The following is a 20151-nucleotide window of genomic DNA, read 5'->3' as shown; positions in this document are numbered from 1 at the left end:
TTTACATACATATACAGGCCCTCAGTTAAAACCCACCGTCATCATTTTGTTTATCCCTCACCACTCTGAACATAGGCGTCTCACACAGATGAGAACACCAGTCAGAGCGGCAGCGTGTGTTGAGTCACTTTCTCTTCAAGCCCCGCCCTGCCCTCCTTGGCCCGCGCCGGTTAATGGGGGCGGGATAGAGAGCGGGTCGGGATCCCAGCTGGCTGGGTCCCACCGCACCCCGGCCACGAGAGGGCGCAGTGTCCGCTGGCGGGGGCGTGCCGGGTGACGTCACGCCCTGGGCGAGGCTGGGGACCCAGCACACCGCCGTCTTCGGGATCAGCGGTCCCCACGACTCAACCCGACTCGCTTTGCGCCTTCAGCGCGTGCTCCAAGTCCTCCAGCGTCCCACAATGCCTTGCCTGACGCTTTCGCCCTCAGCCCTGGCAACAGCTGCGTAGCCGCCCACAGGGGGCGGAGACGCCACACCGCAAGACAGGGGCTCAGGAGAAAATTTGTCCCTCTGCGCGATCCGGCACTTAGAGGTCGTTGCTAGGCGCCGACGTCCGTTTCTTCACATCTGATTGGATCTCATCATAGGCGAGGCGGGGGTTTTACCGCGGTGCGCATGCGTGCAGCAGAGGATGGAGGAATCGGAACCCGAGCGGAAGGTGGGAGCCAGGTGGGGGTCCGCGCGGGTGGCGAGCGATCGTGAAGTGGGGGGCGGGGGTCCGGGTCTGACTCGTGTGTATCTGCAGCGGGCTCGCACCGACGAGGCGACTGCCACAGGAAGCCGCTCCGAGGCAGACGATGAGGACGACGAGGACTACGTGCCGTACGTGCCGTTGCGACAGCGCCGGCAACTGCTGGTGAGGGCCCCGGCTCGAGGGTGGAACGAGGGCAGGAGATGGGGGTTTGGCGGTGGGATGGGGGGTGGTCCCCGGTCTGCGGAGTAAAGTGTCAAGTACACGGGAGCGTGGTCCCCAGGCAAACGAGGAACTGGCGACCTGATCTGAGGGGTGGGGCAGCTGTGCGCCTCGGGGCACAGAACCCAGTCCCAAAAGCCAGGATCCTGACTCAGGCCCCTGGGCCCGATGCCCCACTGTGCGTTGGGCTCGGCTCTGTGGGGCGCTGGTGGAACCTCAGCTCCAGAAGCTGCTGCAGCGAAGACGCAAGGGAGCTGCGGAAGAGGAGCAGCAGGACAGCGGCAGCGAGGCGCGGGGAGATGAGGACGACATCCCGTTGGGCCCTCAGTCCAACGTCAGCCTCCTGGATCAGCACCAGCACCTCAAAGAGAAGGCTGAAGGTGGGCTGGGCAGCAGGCGGGAGGCTCAGCTTGGTGCACTGCTTTGGTGTCTCTCTGACATCTTCTGCTTGTTTGGTCAGCCCGCAAGGAGTCTGCCAAAGAGAAGCAACTGAAGGAAGAGGAGAAGATCCTGGAGAGTGTGGCTGAGGGTCGAGGTATGGCTGTAGCTAGGGCCGAGAGGAAGTGGACTGAGCCTCCTCCCCCAGTCCTAGGCATGTTATATTTCAAAGGGCCTGGCCTCTGGGAAGCAGGAACCAGCCCTGAGCCACATCTGTTTCCTCAGCCTTGATGTCAGTGAAGGAGATGGCTAAGGGAATCACGTATGACGATCCAATCAAAACTAGGTATGTCTTTCCAGTCTGGAAAGTCAGTCACTCTTACTTCAGACAGTATGTGGTGGAGACTGGCGGGAACACCCCAAAGCCAGCTGTGCCCAGGGGCTCTCTTGACTCTTGCCACCCACCCACAGTTGGACACCACCCCGTTACGTCCTGAGCATGTCTGAAGAGCGGCATGAGCGTGTACGGAAGAAGTACCACATCTTGGTGGAAGGAGATGGTATCCCACCACCCATCAAGAGCTTCAAGGAAATGAAATTTCCTGCAGGTGCCTGGGAGCTGGGAGCAACACCACATTTTGATAGGGAAATATCTGCAAGGTTGCAGCCTAGCCCTCACCAAGCCCAGCAACTGCAGCATTGGGTCTAGTCAGTGGGGATGAGGGATTTAAGAAGGAGAGATTTATCTTTATTCTCCTTTTTCAGTTGTTGCAACTGTTCATATTTACCAATTTCTGTCATTAGGGAGCTTTGGTGGGCAAGTGATGACGGCCTTAAACAGACCTGGGTGTGAATCCTGCCTCTGCCTAACCTAGAGGCCTTGGACAAGTCTGCGTGTTTGTTTTTCTTTCTTTTTTTTCTTTCTGGGTCTTAGTTTCATCATTTGTAACGTGAAGGACATAGTGCCAACTTTTTGGCTTTGGGGGCTTGTTGGAGTACCTATGAGACACAAGGATGATGCCAGTGTTGTTTTCTGTAGCCATCCTGAGAGGCCTGAAGAAGAAGGGCATCCACCACCCAACACCCATTCAGATCCAGGGAATTCCCACCATGTGAGTGTGAACCTGGTGGCCCTGGGGAGGAGTGGTTGCTAGATGAGAAGTAGTCCCTGTATTCCAGTGAACCTGACCCTCAGGCCTCTCTTCTCTCACCAGTCTGTCTGGCCGTGACATGATAGGCATAGCCTTCACGGGTTCAGGCAAGACACTGGTGTTCACTTTGCCGGTCATCATGTTCTGCCTGGAGCAAGAGAAGAGGTTACCTTTCTCTAAGCGTGAAGGGCCCTATGGACTCATTATCTGCCCCTCGGTAAGAAAGCCTGGCCTGGAGGACAGGGTGCAGATGGGGCCACCTTCTGGTGCCAGCCACTGCCCCTGTACCTGCAGCGGGAGCTGGCCCGGCAGACCCACGGCATCCTGGAGTATTACTGCCGCCTGCTGCAGGAGGACAGCTCTCCACTCCTGCGCTGTGCTCTCTGCATCGGGGGCATGTCCGTCAAAGAGCAGATGGAGACCATCCGACAGTGAGTATAGGCACCCCCGCCCCAAGGGCTTCCCCAAAGTCGCTGCCTAGACAAGCTAAAGGACACTTTGCTTTAGCCACTCGACAGATCCTTGCAGAGGCCTCTCATGGGCCCAGCCCTCAATGAGCCCCAGTCTAATGGGGAGGTTGGTTGGGGTGGGACAGAGGGATGTGGTGAGGTACTGTGGGAACACAGCAGATGGAACGGGGGCATCTGGGAGGTCAAAGAGCTGGAGCATTCCAGGCAGAAGGCAAAGAGGTGGGGGCCCCGGGGTGTCCAGGAAGGTCAGGGTTGTTCAGTGTGACCCATTGAGGAGGCTGAGGCTCTGGGGCATGGCTGGACCTGTGCCCTTTCCACACAGTGCAGTTCCCAACAGACATCACTAGATGTCCAGGGTTACAGACAGACCAAACCCAGTTCCTGTTTCATAGGCATTGCTAGTCAGGGAGGTTGCAGACATGGAAAAGATGAGCTCATTGTACTACGAAAGTGAGCCTTTGAGGTCTACAAAGGGAGCTGTGGGAGCACAGGCTGAGCCCTATCTGAAGATTTAGGACCGTCCTCCTGGGGGCAAGAGGAGTGACCTGGGGGAAGGGTGTGTGGGGCCGAGGTGACCACATGGCTCGGGTAGAGCAGTGGAACAGAGTGGTGGTCGAGAAGGTTGCAGCGCTCTCCAGGAGAGCCTTGTGCCGTCCATAGAGCAAGGTGGTGACAGTGACAAGGAGCGTCAGGTGAGGAGAGATAGGAAAGAGGCTGGAGGGCAGAACAAGGTGGAGTGCCGGCCTCTAGGTAGGGCTTAGCAGGTGGCCCTGCTGTCAGTGTCCCTCCTTGGTCCCCAGTGGTGTGCACATGATGGTGGCCACCCCTGGGCGCCTCATGGATCTGCTACAGAAGAAGATGGTCAGCCTGGATATCTGTCGTTACCTGGCCCTGGACGAGGCTGACCGCATGATCGACATGGGTTTCGAGGGTGACATCCGTACCATCTTCTCCTACTTCAAGGTGCCCTTCCCCACCTGGCCGGGACGCTCCTGCCACCTTCCCCCTACACACCACATTCAACTCTGGAGGGCCCTAAGGCCCTGTGCTGCCCACCCACTGTCCCAGCCCCTCAGGCTCCCCAGGCCCCACGTGCCCTCAGCCCCAGCCTTCTTCTTCCTTAGGGCCAGCGACAGACTCTACTCTTTAGTGCCACCATGCCTAAGAAGATTCAGAACTTTGCCAAGAGCGCCCTGGTAAAGCCTGTCACGATCAATGTGGGGCGTGCCGGGGCTGCCAGCCTGGATGTCATCCAGGTGGGCAAGCACTCCTGATGGGCAGTCTCACCTGTGAGGGCTGGATCTGGCGAGGCTCCCTTAGCTGATCGGAGCCGGGTGGGGGGCCACCTTGTGGGCACTAGGGGTTTCATTCACAGCCACAGCCCTTAGCAGGAAGCCTTCTCATGCTACCCAGCCCTTGGCAAGAGGCTCTCTGGTCACCTCCTAGCCAGGACTGGGGGCCCATCCTCTGTGGCAGGGCCATGGCTGGTGAGCCTGTTCTCAGGACCACCTAACCTGATCCTGGTGGTGGCAGGAAGTGGAATATGTGAAGGAGGAAGCCAAGATGGTGTACCTGCTTGAGTGCCTGCAGAAGACACCGCCGCCCGTGAGTGCTGCCAGCCAGGCTAGCCCAGGGGCAGCATGCTGGCGGAAGGTTGCGGGGGTGCCCAGGAGTCAGCCCCTGTGACTGGAGTTGGCTTTCCTGGACAGGTGCTCATCTTTGCAGAGAAGAAAGCAGATGTGGACGCCATCCATGAGTACCTGCTCCTCAAGGGGGTTGAGGCTGTGGCCATCCATGGGGGCAAAGGTTAGCGTGGCACGTGCATAGGCATGGACCCCGCTGCCATAGCAGCCCCTCATCTTATCCCTTCCCCTACCTGGCCGGCCTGCCACTACTCCCCAGACTCTTGCTGTCGCTCTAATAGCTCCTACCTGACCCTTCCCAGACCAAGAGGAACGAACCAAGGCCATCGAGGCATTCCGGGAGGGCAAGAAGGATGTCCTAGTGGCCACAGACGTAGCCTCCAAAGGCTTGGACTTCCCTGCCATCCAGCACGTCATCAATTATGACATGCCTGAGGAGATCGAGAACTATGGTGGGCTGTTCGGGGGGCTGGGGTTGCGGCCTAGGTCCCAGCCCCTGGGCAGTGGGCCAGATGCTCTGTTCCCTCTCTCTGCAGTGCACCGCATCGGCCGCACTGGGCGCTCAGGAAACACAGGCATTGCCACTACCTTCATCAACAAGGCCTGTGGTGAGTCTGCCACCAGGGCCACCTTTGGCTGTCCCCTGGGTCCTCCACCTATGACCAGCCAGGTCCTGGCTACAGGGCCCAGGGCTGGACCTGATGGTTCCCCGCCACCCCCACAGATGAGTCGGTGCTGATGGATCTCAAAGCCCTGCTGCTGGAGGCCAAGCAGAAGGTTCCACCCGTGCTGCAAGTACTGCACTGCGGGGACGAGTCCATGCTGGACATTGGAGGTGACACGGAGTGGGAGACACTAGTCCAATGGGGGCGTGATGGGAACACCACGGAACAAGTCCATTCTGCCCCTCAGTGGCCTGGGGGTCTGATGGGGGCCCAGGGTCTGGGGCACAGAGCCTGGCCCCATCACCATGCTGACCCTCCTCCCCCACCCACCGCTACCCCATTCCCCCAGGAGAGCGTGGCTGTGCCTTCTGTGGGGGCCTGGGCCATCGGATCACCGACTGCCCCAAACTCGAGGCTATGCAGACGAAGCAGGTTAGCAACATCGGCCGCAAGGACTACCTGGCCCACAGCTCCATGGACTTCTGAGCTGGCTGTCATCCCTCTTTCTCTCCAAGGGGCCTCCGTCCCTGGGGCTCCAGCCACCTCCCACACACCCCTGCCCCGTGGGCAAGAAGCCAGCATCCTCGGCCCAGCTGGCCTGGGTTGGGCCAGGCTGGACCTGGCTGCCTGTTCCCTGTGCCCCCCAGAATTACTATTTTTGCTCCTCTTTATCCCAGCTGCCATTAAAACACCAGCCTTTTTGGTCTCAGCCTCTGTGTTTTGCCTTCTCTGCCCTGTGCTTCCTGGGCAGGCCTCACCCTCTGACCTCCAGAGCCCCTCTCAGGTAGGGCCTTGGCATCTCCCACCACTACTGCCATACCTGCTGGTACTCAGTTGTGGAAGGAGCTGCCTACCCAGGTTCCCCTCTGGGGGCTTAGGGTATTTCCTCTAGTCTACCTGGATTTATGACTCAGAGAAGAACCACACTGATGGACCAAGGGGAAATGGTTGGTTGGGTCTACTGGTCTTTCTGATTGGCTGTTATAATCTCCAGCCCTGCCCCAGCCTCCCTCTTCCTGTCACTGTGTAAAGGTCCTGGGGCTTCTCCTAAGGCCCTTTAGGAGGAGACTTCCTGCCTCAGGCCCCTTGCCCACACAGGCTCCCAGTAGGGAACCCTGTGCTCTGTTTGCCAAGGGGGCAGCAGATGCCACAGGACTGCCACTCAGGCCACAAGCACCCACTGACCCAGCTCTGTGCCCAGGTATCTGCTGGGCTCAGGACACAAATGAGCCAGGCAGTTGCCCTCTGAGGAGTTCACAGGTGAGTGGGACAGACAGATCAGCCATGAATAAATGTGGGCAGCGGTCACGGGACTGCTGGCAAATGGGCCAGGATTTCAGCATCTTGCAAAGGGTAGACAGAAAAAGCATTGGTGATAGCTCCTCTGTCCAGGCACTTCATGTGCAAAGCCACATGCTTATCCCAGCAGGACAGCAGTTGCTCAAGCCATGTTTGTCACTTGGTGTGTGGCCTAGGGCAAGTTACTTAATGTTTCTGAGCCTTGATTTCCTCATCGCTGAAATGGCAATGAGAATGCAAAGGACATGGTGTCTGAGGCTGCCAGAGCTCAGGGCTACTTGGGCCACAGTGGGCACAAAGCCAGGTGAATGAGGCCCTTGGAAAAGATTTCCTGCCCGAGAAGCTACACACCCCACATGTGACCACCAAACAGTATTCAGCCTGTTTACACATTCCTTCCCAGAGGTGGCACTGAATAAATGAAATGAGGCTGTTCTCAGGATTCAGATTCATATGCAGAGCTCCCATACTGGCCTCCAGGAAGACAAGACTGAAACAGGACTCTAGCAAGAAGCAGAGCTTAAAAAGCCTGTGAGCTCTCCAGGGAACCCGCTGGGGGCGTGCCACCCATGCTCACGTGGCTGGGGCCGTGCCATGAGGGCTGGGGCCTTTGTGCTCTCAGACAACGTGGGGTGGTCTGGGGAGGCCTCCCAGAGGAAGAAGTCCCAGAGCCCTGAGCAGCACGGTGAGAGGTGCCCTGAAGGGGCCAGGCTGGGGGAGGTGGAGGCCAGAATACCCAGCACCCTGAATGCTGGGCCAAGGAGTCCAAGCTAAACCTCAGGGCACTTGGGAGCCAGGAAGCATTTAGGGAGGGAAGAGACAGGTTGGTTTGGGGTTAGAGAGGGCCCGGTGGGCCCAGGTGGGGATGTGGTTCAAAGGGGAGATGCCAAAGCTGGCAATGGATAGGGGCTGTGAAGACGGAGAGGAGCAAGTGAACATTAGAACTATTTCCAGAATAAAGACAAGCAGACCAACCAGGACTCCAAGGGGGAAAACAAGGAATTTGCCAGTCTGGCTAGAGAAAGGTCCTGGGGTAGGGACCAGGCTGTGGGAATGACAGGCCCCAGGGTACACAACAGCCCCAGGATGGGGGAGGGGTAGGAGCTCCTGATTCGGGAGCCAGCCTGCGGTCAGAGGCTCACACCCAGCTGACCCAGGCAGGCACGGGTCATCTGGTGGTCCAAGGCCCCTGCCTGGCACTAGTGGGTACCTTGGGCCAGCTGGAACCCCAAGGAAGAAATATGTGATGCCCTTCACCCCCATCCTAGCTCCTTTTCCGAAGACAGGGCTCCCCTCCCCCAACCCTGCAGCTGCCTCTCTGGACAGAGGGAGGGGGAAGTGGCCAGAAGGGGAAGTGTGAGGAGTTCCCCTCCGGCCCGTCACCAGTCTCCTCAGGCCCTCGGAGCGGCGGCCATGGCCATGGAGCCTCTGGAGACACCCATCAAGGACGGCATCCTCTACCAGCAGCACATCAAGTTTGGCAAGGTGGGGACCCTGGCTGCCAGGCAGCTGCCTGGGACAGATGGTGGGCCTCTGCCCCAGCCTTGGACAGCCCACCAGAACCTGGGAGAATGGGGGTAGGAGTCCAGGTGGGGAATCCAACCCAGGTGTGGGGAAGTGGAACAGAGCCCCATTCTCAGCCTGAGCAGGTTGGGCTGAGTGGGCCTTTTCGAGACCCTGCCTCATTTACAGATGGGAAGCCAAGAGCGGGGGGAGCCAAGAATGGAACCCTTGGGGCAGGGCAGAGCTGAGAGGCTGGTTAATCCAACCGCCTTCCATCCCATCTACTAGTGGCACTGTGGCCCCTCGAGAGGGCTGGAGGCTGAGCTGGAGGAGCCCCCAAAAGTGGAGCTCCATCCTGCAGAAGAGGGCTCAGCTCCTCCCAGCCCTGTCCTGGGGTAGCAGGCCCTGCACACACACAGCTCAGCTGCAGCTGCTGCCCAGGCAGATAAACCGTCTGTTTCCTTTGCTCGACGCTATTTGCATGTTTCCTTCCTTGCCATCATGAGACTGAGGCCTCCCTCCCGCCCCAGCCCTTGTTCCGTGGCCCAATTGACCTTTTCTTTACAGGGGGTGGGTGCACCAACAAAGCAGTAGTGTCAGGTGGTCTGCTCTGGCCACTAGATACTTTACAGACATTGCCCAGTAGAAGCCCCAGCCCCGTGTTCTCATAATCTTTTGAGAGACGAGGATCCTAGTGCTTATGGGGGGGTCACAGTTAGGAAAGCGTGGGGTGGATTTGAAGCTAGGGCTGACCGACTCCAAGCACAGACGCTTCCTGCTGCCGGGCTGGCTCTGGCAAGGCATCCTCTGTGGCCTGAAGAGCTGCGAGGCAGAGGCCAGCCTAGGTCGCCAGGAGTGTTTGCTAAGTGGCTTGTGCTAGGCTGAGCTGCAGGGAGAACTGCCACCCGAGGGTCATCTCCCCCATCTTCATCTCCTGCAGAAGTCCTGGAGGAAGGTATGGGGTCTACTGTATGCAGGAGGCCCATCAGGCGTGGCACGGCTAGAGAGCTGGGAGGTCCGGGATGGTGGCCTGGGGCCAACAGGTGACAGGTCTGTGGGGCCTGGCCGGAGAGGAGAGCGGCGGGTCATCCGCCTGGCTGACTGCGTATCCGTGCTGCCGGCTGACGGTGAGAGCTGCCCGCGGGACACTGGTGCCTTCCTGCTCACCACCACGGAGCGAAGCCACCTGCTGGCCGCACAGCACCGCCAGTCTTGGATGGCCCCCATTTGCCAGCTGGCCTTCCCGGTGAGCACAGAGTGGGCGGGTAAGGCATCCAGGGGCCAGCCGGGGAGACCAGTTCACTCACACCTTGTTCATCTCCATGCTCATTCACATCTCATCACTCAGCAAGCACCTGCCAAGCACCTAGAAGCCTGGGAAACAGCCCAGAAGCCCACAGAACAAATCTCAGATGGCCATGCATGCTATGGAGAAAATGAGAGGCTGGGTGGGAGCAGGAGTGAGTAGGGGGATGTTAGGATGGTCCAGGAAGGCTTCTCAGGAGAGGAGAGTGCGCCTGAATCCTTGAGGAAAAATAACCCACCAGGCAAAGATCTGAGGAAAGAGTGTCCTAAACACAGGTCTGAGGAGTCCCCTGAACTAAGGGAGCAGCATGGGCAAGGGCCCAGGGAAAAGCTTGATGTTCAAGCAGCAGAAAGGCCAGTGTGGCTGGAAGGTAAGGAGTGAGAGGGGGCCCAGGAAGAGGCAACAGTGGAGAGTCCGGTGGGAGCCAACTGAAACTGCCTTGGGCCACATGTGGAGTTTGGGATTTTATTCTGAGTGTGAGGAGAAGCCTTTGGGGAGTTGGACACAGAAGCTGAGAGTTTTAAAGCTTTACAGGATCCGTGATGGACCAAAAGGGAATGAGTGGCGGTTCCTCAAAAACTAAACATAGAGTTAACATATGACCCAGCAATTCTCCTAGGTGTATACCCAAGAGAACTGAAACAGGTGTCAAAATAAAACTTGTACGAGAATCTTTAGAGCAGCATTGTTCACAATAGCCCAAAGATGCAAACAACGCAAATGTCCATCAACTGATGAATGGATAAACCAAATGCAGTCTATCCATACAACAGAACATTACTTGGCCATAAAAAGGAATGAAGCACTGATACATGCTACAACATGGATGGACCTTGAAAACACGCTAAGTCAGAGAAGCTAGACACTAAGGGCCACACATTTTATGATTCCATTAATGTGAAATACAGAAGAGACAAATCTATAGTGACAGAAAGCAGCTTAGGGGTTGCCAGGGAATGGGGAGAGGGGGGAATGGGAAGTGACAGTTAATGGGTACGGGGCTTCCATTTGGAATGATGATAAAATTCTGAATCATACACTTTAAAATGGTTAAAATGGTAAATTTTATGTTGTATATTTTACCACAATTCTTATAATTAAAAAAAAAAAGGGAAATAAACAGGAGCAAGGAGACCAGTGGAAAGCCATTGCATTTGACCCTGGCCATGGTACCATGGGCCAAGGTGGTCATGATGGAGAGCTCAGGGTCAGAGCCCAAAGGACATGGTGGGAGATGGGGAAAGAGGCCAGAGATGGGAGGAACAAGTGGCCATTCACTTGTGGGTCCCACCCTTGAAGCTCCCACCCCTTTACTGCTCCAAGCTGTCAGGGACACACACAGGCCGGCCCAGTCGCTGGCCAACCTCAAGGGCAATGGACAGCCTCGTTTGTGCCCTCTGCTTTATAGCACTCAGCACCCTCAAGGGGGAGCCGGTGGGGATTGCAGGTGGGGAAATAGGCTCAGAAGGGTGTCCAAGGTCTTGCAGTGTGTCAGGGGCAGAACTGGGACTGGCACTCAAGTCTCTGGGTGCCCTTGCTTGTCATGAACCCCAGAGAAAGGATGTGGGAAGAGGAGTGGATGGGACACTAACCTCTGACCTTGTCCCATTCCCCAGGGCACAGGGGAGAGCTCCCAAGGACCAGGGGAAGCAGAGGCTCCCAAGAAGGGCCTGGTCCAGATGGAGGAGAACTCCATCTACTCCTCCTGGCAGGAAGGTGAGTCGGGGAGGTACAGGGGCAGCCTCAGCCCTAGCACAAACAGGGCTGGGATCTTTCCGGGACCCCCCGGGGGGCTGTGCTTGTGGCCCTCACGGCGCCGTGCCTGCAGTGGGCGAGTTTCCAGTGGTGGTACAGAGGACGGAGGCAGCCGCCCGCTGCCAGCTGAAGGGGCCCTACCTCCTGCTGCTGGGCCAGGACTCCATCCAGCTGAACGAGCCCGCCAGCCCCCAGGCGCTCTACACCTGGCCCTACCGATTCCTGCGCAAGTTCGGCTCCGACAAGGTGAGGTGCTGGGCGGCCGCTCCACTGGTCCCGCAGGGAAGGGTAGCGGTTGGCGGGCGGCCCCTCAGCCGCTAACTCCCCGTGCCGCCCGTGCCCAGGGCGTGTTCTCCTTTGAAGCCGGCCGCCGCTGCGACTCGGGCGAGGGCCTCTTCGCCTTCATCAGCCCCCGCTCCCGCGACCTATGCGGGGCCGTAGCCGCCGCCATCGCCCGCCAGCGGGAGCGGCTCCCGGAGACGGCGGGGCCCCAGCCCTGCCCCCTGCCGCGGGCCACCTCCCTGCCCTTGCTGGAGCCTCCGGGGGAGCTGCGGGAGGTGCCCCCGGGGCCCGAGGCGCCCGGCTCCCGGAGGGCGCGCGCAGCCGAGCCCGGGCCCCAGAGCCTGCCCCCTCTGCTGGGCCCCGCAGCCCCGGACGAGCCGGCGCCCGCGCTCTACGCGTCGGTGTGCAAGCGGGCCAGCCGGCTTCCGGACGCCGCCGAGCACCTGTACGAGAACCTGTGCGTGCTGGACGCCGGCCCAGCGCCCGACGTCGGCTGTCCGGAGCAGGAGGGCCCGGGCGGCCGCAGCCCCCTGGCCAGCCACATCTACCACAATAGCCAGGACCTGGGCTGGCCCGGCGCGGCCCATGACAGCAGCCTGGAGGCCCAGTACCGGCGGCTGCTGGAGCTGGAGCTGGCCGACGACGGCGACGAGGCGGGGGGCTGCGCCCGCGCCGGCGCCCACTTGGGCTTCAAGGCCAAGCTGGTGACGCTGCTGAGCCGCGAGCGCAGGAAGGGACCGGCTCCCTGCGACAGGCCCTGACCGAGTATCGTGGCGGCCGGAGGAGAGGAAGGCTCTCTCCCTGGGACAAGAGGGCGGGGGAACAATGGACATCTGCAGACACACCCCCACACTCACTCTAGCCTGGAGGGACAAGGCAGACAGCCTGGGGAGGACCCCTCAGGTGCCCTGCTGGACCCCAGTGTACAGTGTACAGATTTGCTGGTAATAAAGCCTTTTAGTTCTCCTCTCCATCCCACCTTGTGGCCCACAGTCCATACCTCCTCCCTACGGCTCCTTGCAGTGGCTTGCCCGGGTCCACACAGACCCTCAAACACAGGCATTGCAGCAAACACCAGTGCCCTGTGCTGGGTTCCAGGGACACACGTGACCTGGACCTGACCTCTGCCACCAGTAGGCTCAAGTCTCCTGGAGCAGAAGGGTGAGATGCAGGTAATTACGGCTCCACGTGGTCCTGTTCAGCAGAAATAACTCCGACAGTAGGGCAGAGGGAGAAATAAGGCTTGCTGATGGGAGAGGTGCCCCCTGAATTGAGTGTGAAGGGCAGGCAGGGCTTCACCAGGCTGGCAGTGAGCCCTGGAGCTTTCCAGGATGAAGGTGGGCATGGTGGGTGCAGAGAGCAAGGGAAGACCATGGACCTGGAAGGCTCCAAGGGGCTGAGGGAGAGTTGGCCGCACATGAGAGACCTCACCATCCTACAATGAGCTTGGTCTCATCCTCAGTAGAGGGACATAGTCAGCCAGGGAAGCAGTGTGGAGGCTGATTTTGAGGGACCAGAAAGCCTGGGCTGGGGAGGAGTTGGGGGCGGGGGGGAGACGGGCAGGTGGAAGGGAGTTCAAATGTGCGCACACCCAAAACACTCCCCACTGAGACTCAAAAATGCACAGACACTTCTGTGGAACCCCTGGCCTCAGTCTTCCTCAACTGTCAAGGATAAAGATCAAATTGCATACCAAGCATACATTCATTCGAGTTTGATCAGGTGCCTACTCTGTGCCAGGCACTGAGGTCACGGCCATGTTCATTACAGCCACAGTCCTGTTCTCAAGGAGTCCTCACTCCAGAGGGAAATAAGGAGTCTCTTGAAGACTTTAGTGCCTGCCTTACTGTCCTCCCCTTATTGCTGTTCCTGTCACCAACGCTGGGCCACCATGCACTCAAGGATTGTGCCCCCAAAGATCCGGCCTCCTGGCCCCTTGACCTCAACTCCACCTCAGCTGCTAACACCCTTGGTACATCCCAAGCCTCATCTTTATGACAGTGACACTCCACTGTCACTTCACAATGATACAGTCTTTTTTTTTTTTAATAAATTTATTTATTTATTTTATTTTTGGCTGCGTTGGGTCTTCATTGCTGCACACGCAGGCTTTCTCTAGTTGCAGCAAGCAGGGGCTACTCATTGTGGTGACTTCTCTTGTAGCGGAGCATGAGCTCTAGGCGCGTAGGCTCCAGTAGTTGTGGCACATGGCTCAGTAGTTGTAGCTCTAGGGCTCTAGAGCACAGGCTCAGTAGTTGTGGTACACGGGCTTAGTTGCTCCGCAGCATGCGGGATCTTCCCAGACCAGGGCTCAAACCTGTGTCCCCTGCATTGGCAGGCAGATTCTTAACCACTCTGCCACCAGGGAAGCCCATTTATATTCATTTTTATTTATTTATTTTTTTGCGGTACGCGGGCCTCTCACTGTTGTCACCTCTCCCGTTGCGGAGCACAGGCTCCAGATGTGCAGGCCCAGCGGCCATGGCTCACGGGTCCAACCACTCCGCAGCATGTGGGATCCTCCCAGACTGGGGCACGAACCCGTGTCCCCTGCATCGGCAGGCGGACTCTCAACCACTGCGCCACCAGGGAAACCCTATATTCATTTTTAAATTGAAGTATAGTTGATTTACAATGTTTCAAATGTACAGCAGGAAGATGGCGGAAGAGTAAGACGCGGAGATCACCTTCCTCCCCACAGATACACCAGAAATACATCTACGCGTGGAACAACTCCTACGGAGCACCTACTGAACGCTGGCAGAAGACCTCAGACCTCCCAAAAGGCAAGGAACCCCCCACGTACCTGGTTAGGGCAAAAGAAAAAACTAAACAGAGACAAAAGGATAGGGACGGGTCCTGCACCAGCGGGAGAGAGCTGTGAAGGAGGAAAAGTGTCCACACACTAGGAAGCCCCTTCGCGGCTGGAGACTTCGGGAGGCGGAGTAGGGGAGCTTGGGAGCCGCGGAGGAGAGCACAGCAACAGGGGTGCAGAGGGCAAAGCGGACAGATTCCAGCGCAGAGGATCGGGCCGACCGGCACTCACCAGCCGAGAGGCTTGTCTGCTCGCCCGCCGGGGCGGGCGGGACTGGGAGCTGAGGCTCCGGCTTTTGTCGGAGCGCCGGGAGAGGACTGAGGTTGGCGGCGTGAACACAGCCTGCAGGGCGTTAGTGCACCGCGGCTGGCCGGGAGAGAGTCCGGGGAAAAGTCTGGACCTGCCGAAGAGGCAAGAGACTTTTACGTCCCTCTTTGTTTCCTGGTGCGCGAGGAGAGGGGATTAGGAACGCTGCTTGAGAGAGCTCCAGGGACGGGCGCGACCCGCGGCTAAAAGTGCGGAGCCCAGAGACAGACATGAGACGCTAAGGCCGCTGCTGCCGCCACCAGGAGGCCTGTGTGCGAACACAGGTCACTAGCCACACGCCCTTCCGGGGAACCTGTGCAGCCCGCCACTGCCAGGGTCCCGGGATCCAGGGACAACTCCCCCGGGAGAACGAACGGCACGCCTCAGGCTGCAACGTCACTCCGGCCTCTGCCGCCGCAGGCCCGCCCCACACTCCGTCACCCTCCCTACCCCCCGGCCTGAGTGAGCCAGAGCCTCCGAATCAGCGGCTCCTTTAACCCCGTCCTGTCTGAGCAAAGAACAGACGCCCTCCGGCGACCTACACGCACAGGCGGGGCCAAATCCAAAGCTGAGCCCCTGGGAACTGTGAGAACAAAGAAGAGAAAGGGAAATCTCTCCCAGCAGCCTCAGAAGCAGCGGATTAAAGCTCCACAATCAACTTGATATACCCTGCATCTGTGGAATACCTGAATAGACAACGAATCATCCCAAATTAAGGAGCCCTGTGGATGAAAGGCTCTTGGTGCTGCAGCCAGGAGTTAGTGCTGTGCCTCTGAGGTGGGAGAGCCAACTTCAGGACACTGGTCCACAAGAGGCCTCCCAGCTGCATATAATATCAAACAGCGAAAATCTCCCAGAGATCTCCATCTCAACGCCAGCACCCAGCTTCACTCAACGACCAGCAAGCTACAGTGCGGGACATCCTATGCCAAACAACTAGCAAGACAGGAACACAACCCCACCCATTAGCAGAGAGGCTGCCCAAAATCATAATAAGTCTACAGACACTCCAAAACACACCACCAGACGTGGACCTGCCCACCAGAAAGACAAGATCCAGCCTCATCCACCAGAACACAGGCACTAGTACCCTCCACCAGGAAGCCTACACAACCCACTGAACCAACCTTAGCCACTGGGGACAGACACAAAAAACAACAGGAACTACGAACCTTCAGCCTGCAAAAAAGGAGACCCCAAACACAGTAAGATAAGCAAAATGAGAAGACAGAAAAACACACAGCAGATGAAGGAGCAAGATAAAAACCCACCAGACCTAACAAATGAAGAGGAAATAGGCAGTCTACCTGAAAAAGAATTCAGAATAATGATAGTAAGGTTGATCCGAAATCTTGGAGATAGAATGGACAATAGAATGGACAAAATGCAAGAATCAGTTAACAAGGACCTAGAAGAACTAAAGATGAAACAAGCAACGATGAACAACACAATAAATGAAATTAAAAGTACTCTAGATGGGATCAATAGCAGAATAACTGAGGCAGAAGAACGGATAAGTGACCTGGAAGGTAAAATAGTGGAAATAACTACTGCAGAGCAGAATAAAGAAAAAAGAATGAAAAGAACTGAGGACAGTCTCAGAGACCTCTGGGACAACATTAAACGCACCAACATTCGAATTATAGGGGTTCCAGAAGAAGAAGAGAAAAAGAAAGGGACTGAGAAAATATTTGAAGAGATTATAGTTGAAAACTTCCCTAATATGGGAAAGGAAATAGTTAATCAAGTCCAGGAAGCACAGAGAGTCCCATACAGGATAAATCCAAGGAGAAATACGCCAAGACACATATTAATCAAACTGTCAAAAATTAAATACAAAGAAAACATATTAAAAGCAGCAAGGGAAAAACAACAAATAACACCCAAGGGAATACCCATAAGGTTAACAGCTGATCTTTCAGCAGAAACTCTGCAAGCCAGAAGGGAGTGGCAGGACATATTGAAAGTGTTGAAGGAGAAAAACCTGCAACCAAGATTACTCTACCCAGCAAGGATCTCATTCAGATTTGATGGAGAAATTAAAACCTTTACAGACAAGCAAAAGCTGAGAGAGTTCAGCACCACCAAACCAGCTCTACAACAACTGCTAAAGGAACTTCTCTAGGCAAGAAACACAAAAGAAGGAAAAGACCTACAATAACGAACCCAAAACAATTAAGAAAATGGGAATGGGAACACACATATCGATAATTACCTTAAATGTAAATGGACTAAATGCTCCCACCAAAAGACACAGATTGGCTGAATGGATACAAAAACAAGACCCATATATTTGCTGTCTACAAGAGACCCACTTCAGACCTAGAGACACATACAGACTGAAAGTAAGGGGATGGAAAAAGGTATTTCATGCAAATGGAAACCAAAAGAAAGCTGGAGTAGCAATTCTCATATCAGACAAAATAGACTTTAAAACAAAGACTATTACAAGAGACAAAGAAGGACACTACATAATGATCAAGGGATTGATCCAAGAGGAAGATATAACAATTGTAAATATTTATGCACCCAACATAGGTGCACCTCAATACATAAGGCAAATACTGACAACCATAAAAGGGGAAATCGACAGTAACACATTCATAGTAGGGGACTTTAACACCCCACTTTCACCGATGGACAGATCATCCAAAATGAAAATAAATAAGGAAACACAAGCTTTAAATGATACATTAAACGAGATGGAGTTAATTGATATTTATAGGACATTCCATCCAAAACAACAGAATACACATTTTTCTCAAGTGCTCATGGAACATTCTCCAGGATAGATCATATCTTGGGTCACAAATCAAGCCTTGGTAAATTTAAGAAAATTGAAATTGTATCAAGTATCTTTTCTGACCACAACGCTATGAGACTCAATATCAATTACAGGAGAAATACAAACACATGGAGGCTAAACAATACACTACTTAATAACGAAGTGATCACTGAAGAAATCAAAGAGGAAATCAAAAAATACCTAGAAACAAATGACAATGGAGACACGACGACTCAAAATCTATGGGATGCAGCAAAAGCAGTTCTAAGAGGGAAGTTTATAGCAATACAATCTTACCTTAAGAAACAGGAAACATCTCGAATAAACAACCTAACCTTGCACCTAAAGCAATTAGAGAAAGAAGAACAAAAAAACCCCAAAGTTAGCAGGAGGAAAGAAATCATAAAAATCAGATCAGAAATAAATGAAAAAGAAATGAAGGAAACGATAGCAAAGATCAATAAAACTAAAAGCTGGTTCTTTGAAAGGATAAACAAAATTGATAAACCATTAGCCAGACTCATCAAGAAAAAAAGGGAGAAGACTCAAATCAATAGAATTAGAAATGAAAAAGGAGAAGTAACAACTGACACTGCAGAAATACAAAAGATCATGAGAGATTACTACAAGCAACTCTATGCCAATAAAATGGACAACCTGGAAGAAATGGACAAATTCTTAGAAAGGCACAACCTGCCAAGACTGAATCAGGAAGAAATAGAAAATATGAACAGACCAATCACAAGCACTGAAATTGAAACTGTGATTAAAAACCTTCCAACAAGCAAAAGTCCAGGACCAGATGGCTTCACAGGCGAATTCTACCAAACATTTAGAGAAGAGCTATCACCTATCCTTCTCAGACTCTTCCAAAATATAGCAGAGGGAGGAACACTCCCCAACTCATTCTACGAGGCCACCATCACCCTGATACCAAAATCAGACAAGGATGTCACAAAGAAAGAAAACTACAGGCCAATATCACTGATGAACATAGATGCAAAGATCCTCAACAAAATACTAGCAAACAGAATCCAACAGCACATTAAACGGATCATACACCATGATCAAGTGGGGTTTATTCCAGGAATGCAAGGATTCTTCAATATACGCAAATCAATCAACGTGATACACCATATTAACAAACTGAATGAGAAAAACCATATGATCATCTCAATAGATGCAGAGAAAGCTTTTGACAAAATTCAACACCAATTTATGATAAAAACCCTGCAGAAAGTAGGCATAGAGGGAACTTTCCTCAACATAATAAAGGCCATATATGACAAACTCACAGCCAACATCGTCCTCAATGGTGAAAAACTGAAAGCATTTCCACTAAGATCAGGAACAAGACAAGGTTGCCCACTCTCACCACTCTTATTCAACATAGTTTTGGAAGTTTTAGCCACAGCAATCAGAGAAGAAAAGGAAATAAAAGGAATCCAAATCGGAAAAGAAGAAGTAAAGCTGTCACTGTTTGCAGATGACATGATACTATACATAGAGAATCCTAAAGATGCTACCAGAAAACTACTAGAGCTAATCAATGAATTTGGTAAAGTAGCAGGATACAAAATTAATGCACAGAAATCTCTGGCATTCCTATACACTAAGGATGAAAAATCTGAAAGTGAAATCAAGAAAAAACTCCCATTTACCATTGCAACAAAAAGAATAAAATACCTAGGAATAAACCTACCTAAGGAGACAAAAGACCTGTATGCAGAAAATTATAAGACACTGATGAAAGAAATTAAAGTTGATACAAATAGATGGAGAGATATACCATGTTCTTGGATTGGAAGAATCAACATTGTGAAAATGACTCTACTACCCAAAGCAATCTACAGATTCAATGCAATCCCTATGAAACTACCACTGGCATTTTTCACGGAACTAGAACAAAAAATTTCACAATTTGTATGGAAACACAAAAGACCCCGAATAGCCAAAGCAATCTTGAGAACGAAAAATGGAGCTGGAGGATTCAGGCTTCCTGACTTCAGACTATACTACAAAGCTACAGTAATCAAGACAGTATGGTACTGGCACAAAAACAGAAATATAGATCAATGGAACAGGATAGAAAGCCCAGAGATAAACCCACGCACATATGGTCACCTTATCTTTGACAAAGGAGGCAGAAATGTACAGTGGAGAAAGGACAGCCTCTTCAATAAGTGGTGCTGGGAAAACTGGACAGGTACATGTAAAAGTATGAGATTAGATCACTCCCTAACACCATACACAAAAATAAGCTCAAAATGGATTAAAGACCTCAATGTAAGGCCAGAAACTATCAAACTCTTAGAGGAAAACATAGGCAGAACACTCTATGACATAAATCACAGCAAGGTCCTTTTTGACCCACCTCCTAGAGAAATGGAAATAAAAACAAAAGTAAACAAATGGGACCTAATGAAACTTAAAAGCTTTTGCGCAGCAAAGGAAACCATAAAGAAGACCAAAAGACAACCCTCAGAATGGGAGAAAATATTTGCAAATGAAGCAACTGACAAAGGATTAATCTCCAAAATTTATAAGCAGCTCATGCAGCTTAATAACAAAAAAACAAACAACCCAATCCAAAAATGGGCAGAAGACCTAAATAGACATTTCTCCAAAGAAGATATACAGAGTGCCAACAAACACATGAAAGAATGCTCAACATCACTAATCATTAGAGAAATGCAAATCAAAACTACAATGAGATATCATCTCACACCAGTCAGAATGGCCATCATCAAAAAATCTAGAAACAATAAATGCTGGAGAGGGTGTGGAGAAAAGGGAACCCTCTTACACTGTTGGTGGGAATGTAAATTGATACAGCCACTGTGGAGAACAGTATGGAGGTTCCTTAAAAAGCTACAAAT

General features: G+C 53.6%; 2 protein-coding genes across 5 annotated transcripts; both read left to right on the top strand.

The window, feature by feature from the left end:
• Positions 1-296: 296 nt before the first annotated feature.
• DDX41 (DEAD-box helicase 41) lies at positions 297-5930 on the top strand. Its single transcript, XM_030846804.3, has 17 exons — positions 297-659; positions 747-857; positions 1135-1294; positions 1375-1449; positions 1578-1638; positions 1764-1900; positions 2332-2404; positions 2507-2660; positions 2738-2874; positions 3714-3876; positions 4038-4169; positions 4447-4518; positions 4623-4719; positions 4859-5008; positions 5093-5164; positions 5281-5391; positions 5571-5930. The coding sequence occupies exons 1-17, from the start codon at positions 633-635 to the stop codon at positions 5705-5707; spliced, it is 1869 nt and encodes a 622-aa protein (XP_030702664.1). The 5' UTR covers positions 297-632; the 3' UTR covers positions 5708-5930.
• Positions 5931-7819: 1889 nt separating this feature from the next.
• On the top strand, positions 7820-12328 carry DOK3 (docking protein 3). Of its 4 annotated transcripts, none has more exons than XM_030846806.3 (5): positions 7820-8005; positions 8964-9269; positions 10946-11045; positions 11158-11330; positions 11429-12328. In XM_030846806.3, exons 1-5 carry the CDS (start codon positions 7934-7936, stop codon positions 12125-12127), a joined length of 1350 nt encoding a protein of 449 aa, XP_030702666.1. In that variant the 5' UTR covers positions 7820-7933; the 3' UTR covers positions 12128-12328. The 4 variants fall into 4 exon arrangements, with proteins under 4 accessions (XP_030702666.1, XP_069901203.1, XP_069901202.1 ...); XM_070045102.1 differs by having other exon boundaries at positions 7917-8005; positions 8904-9269; XM_070045101.1 differs by lacking the exons at positions 7820-8005; positions 8964-9269 and having other exon boundaries at positions 10549-11045; positions 11244-11330.
• The last annotated feature ends 7823 nt before the right edge of the window (positions 12329-20151 follow it).

The sequence above is a fragment of the Globicephala melas genome, chromosome 3 (genome assembly GCF_963455315.2).
Source record: "Globicephala melas chromosome 3, mGloMel1.2, whole genome shotgun sequence".
In the NCBI taxonomy this organism is placed as follows: Eukaryota; Metazoa; Chordata; class Mammalia; order Artiodactyla; family Delphinidae; genus Globicephala; species Globicephala melas.
Note: the sequence above shows the minus strand (reverse complement) of the source record. Positions and strands in the feature narration are given on the sequence as shown.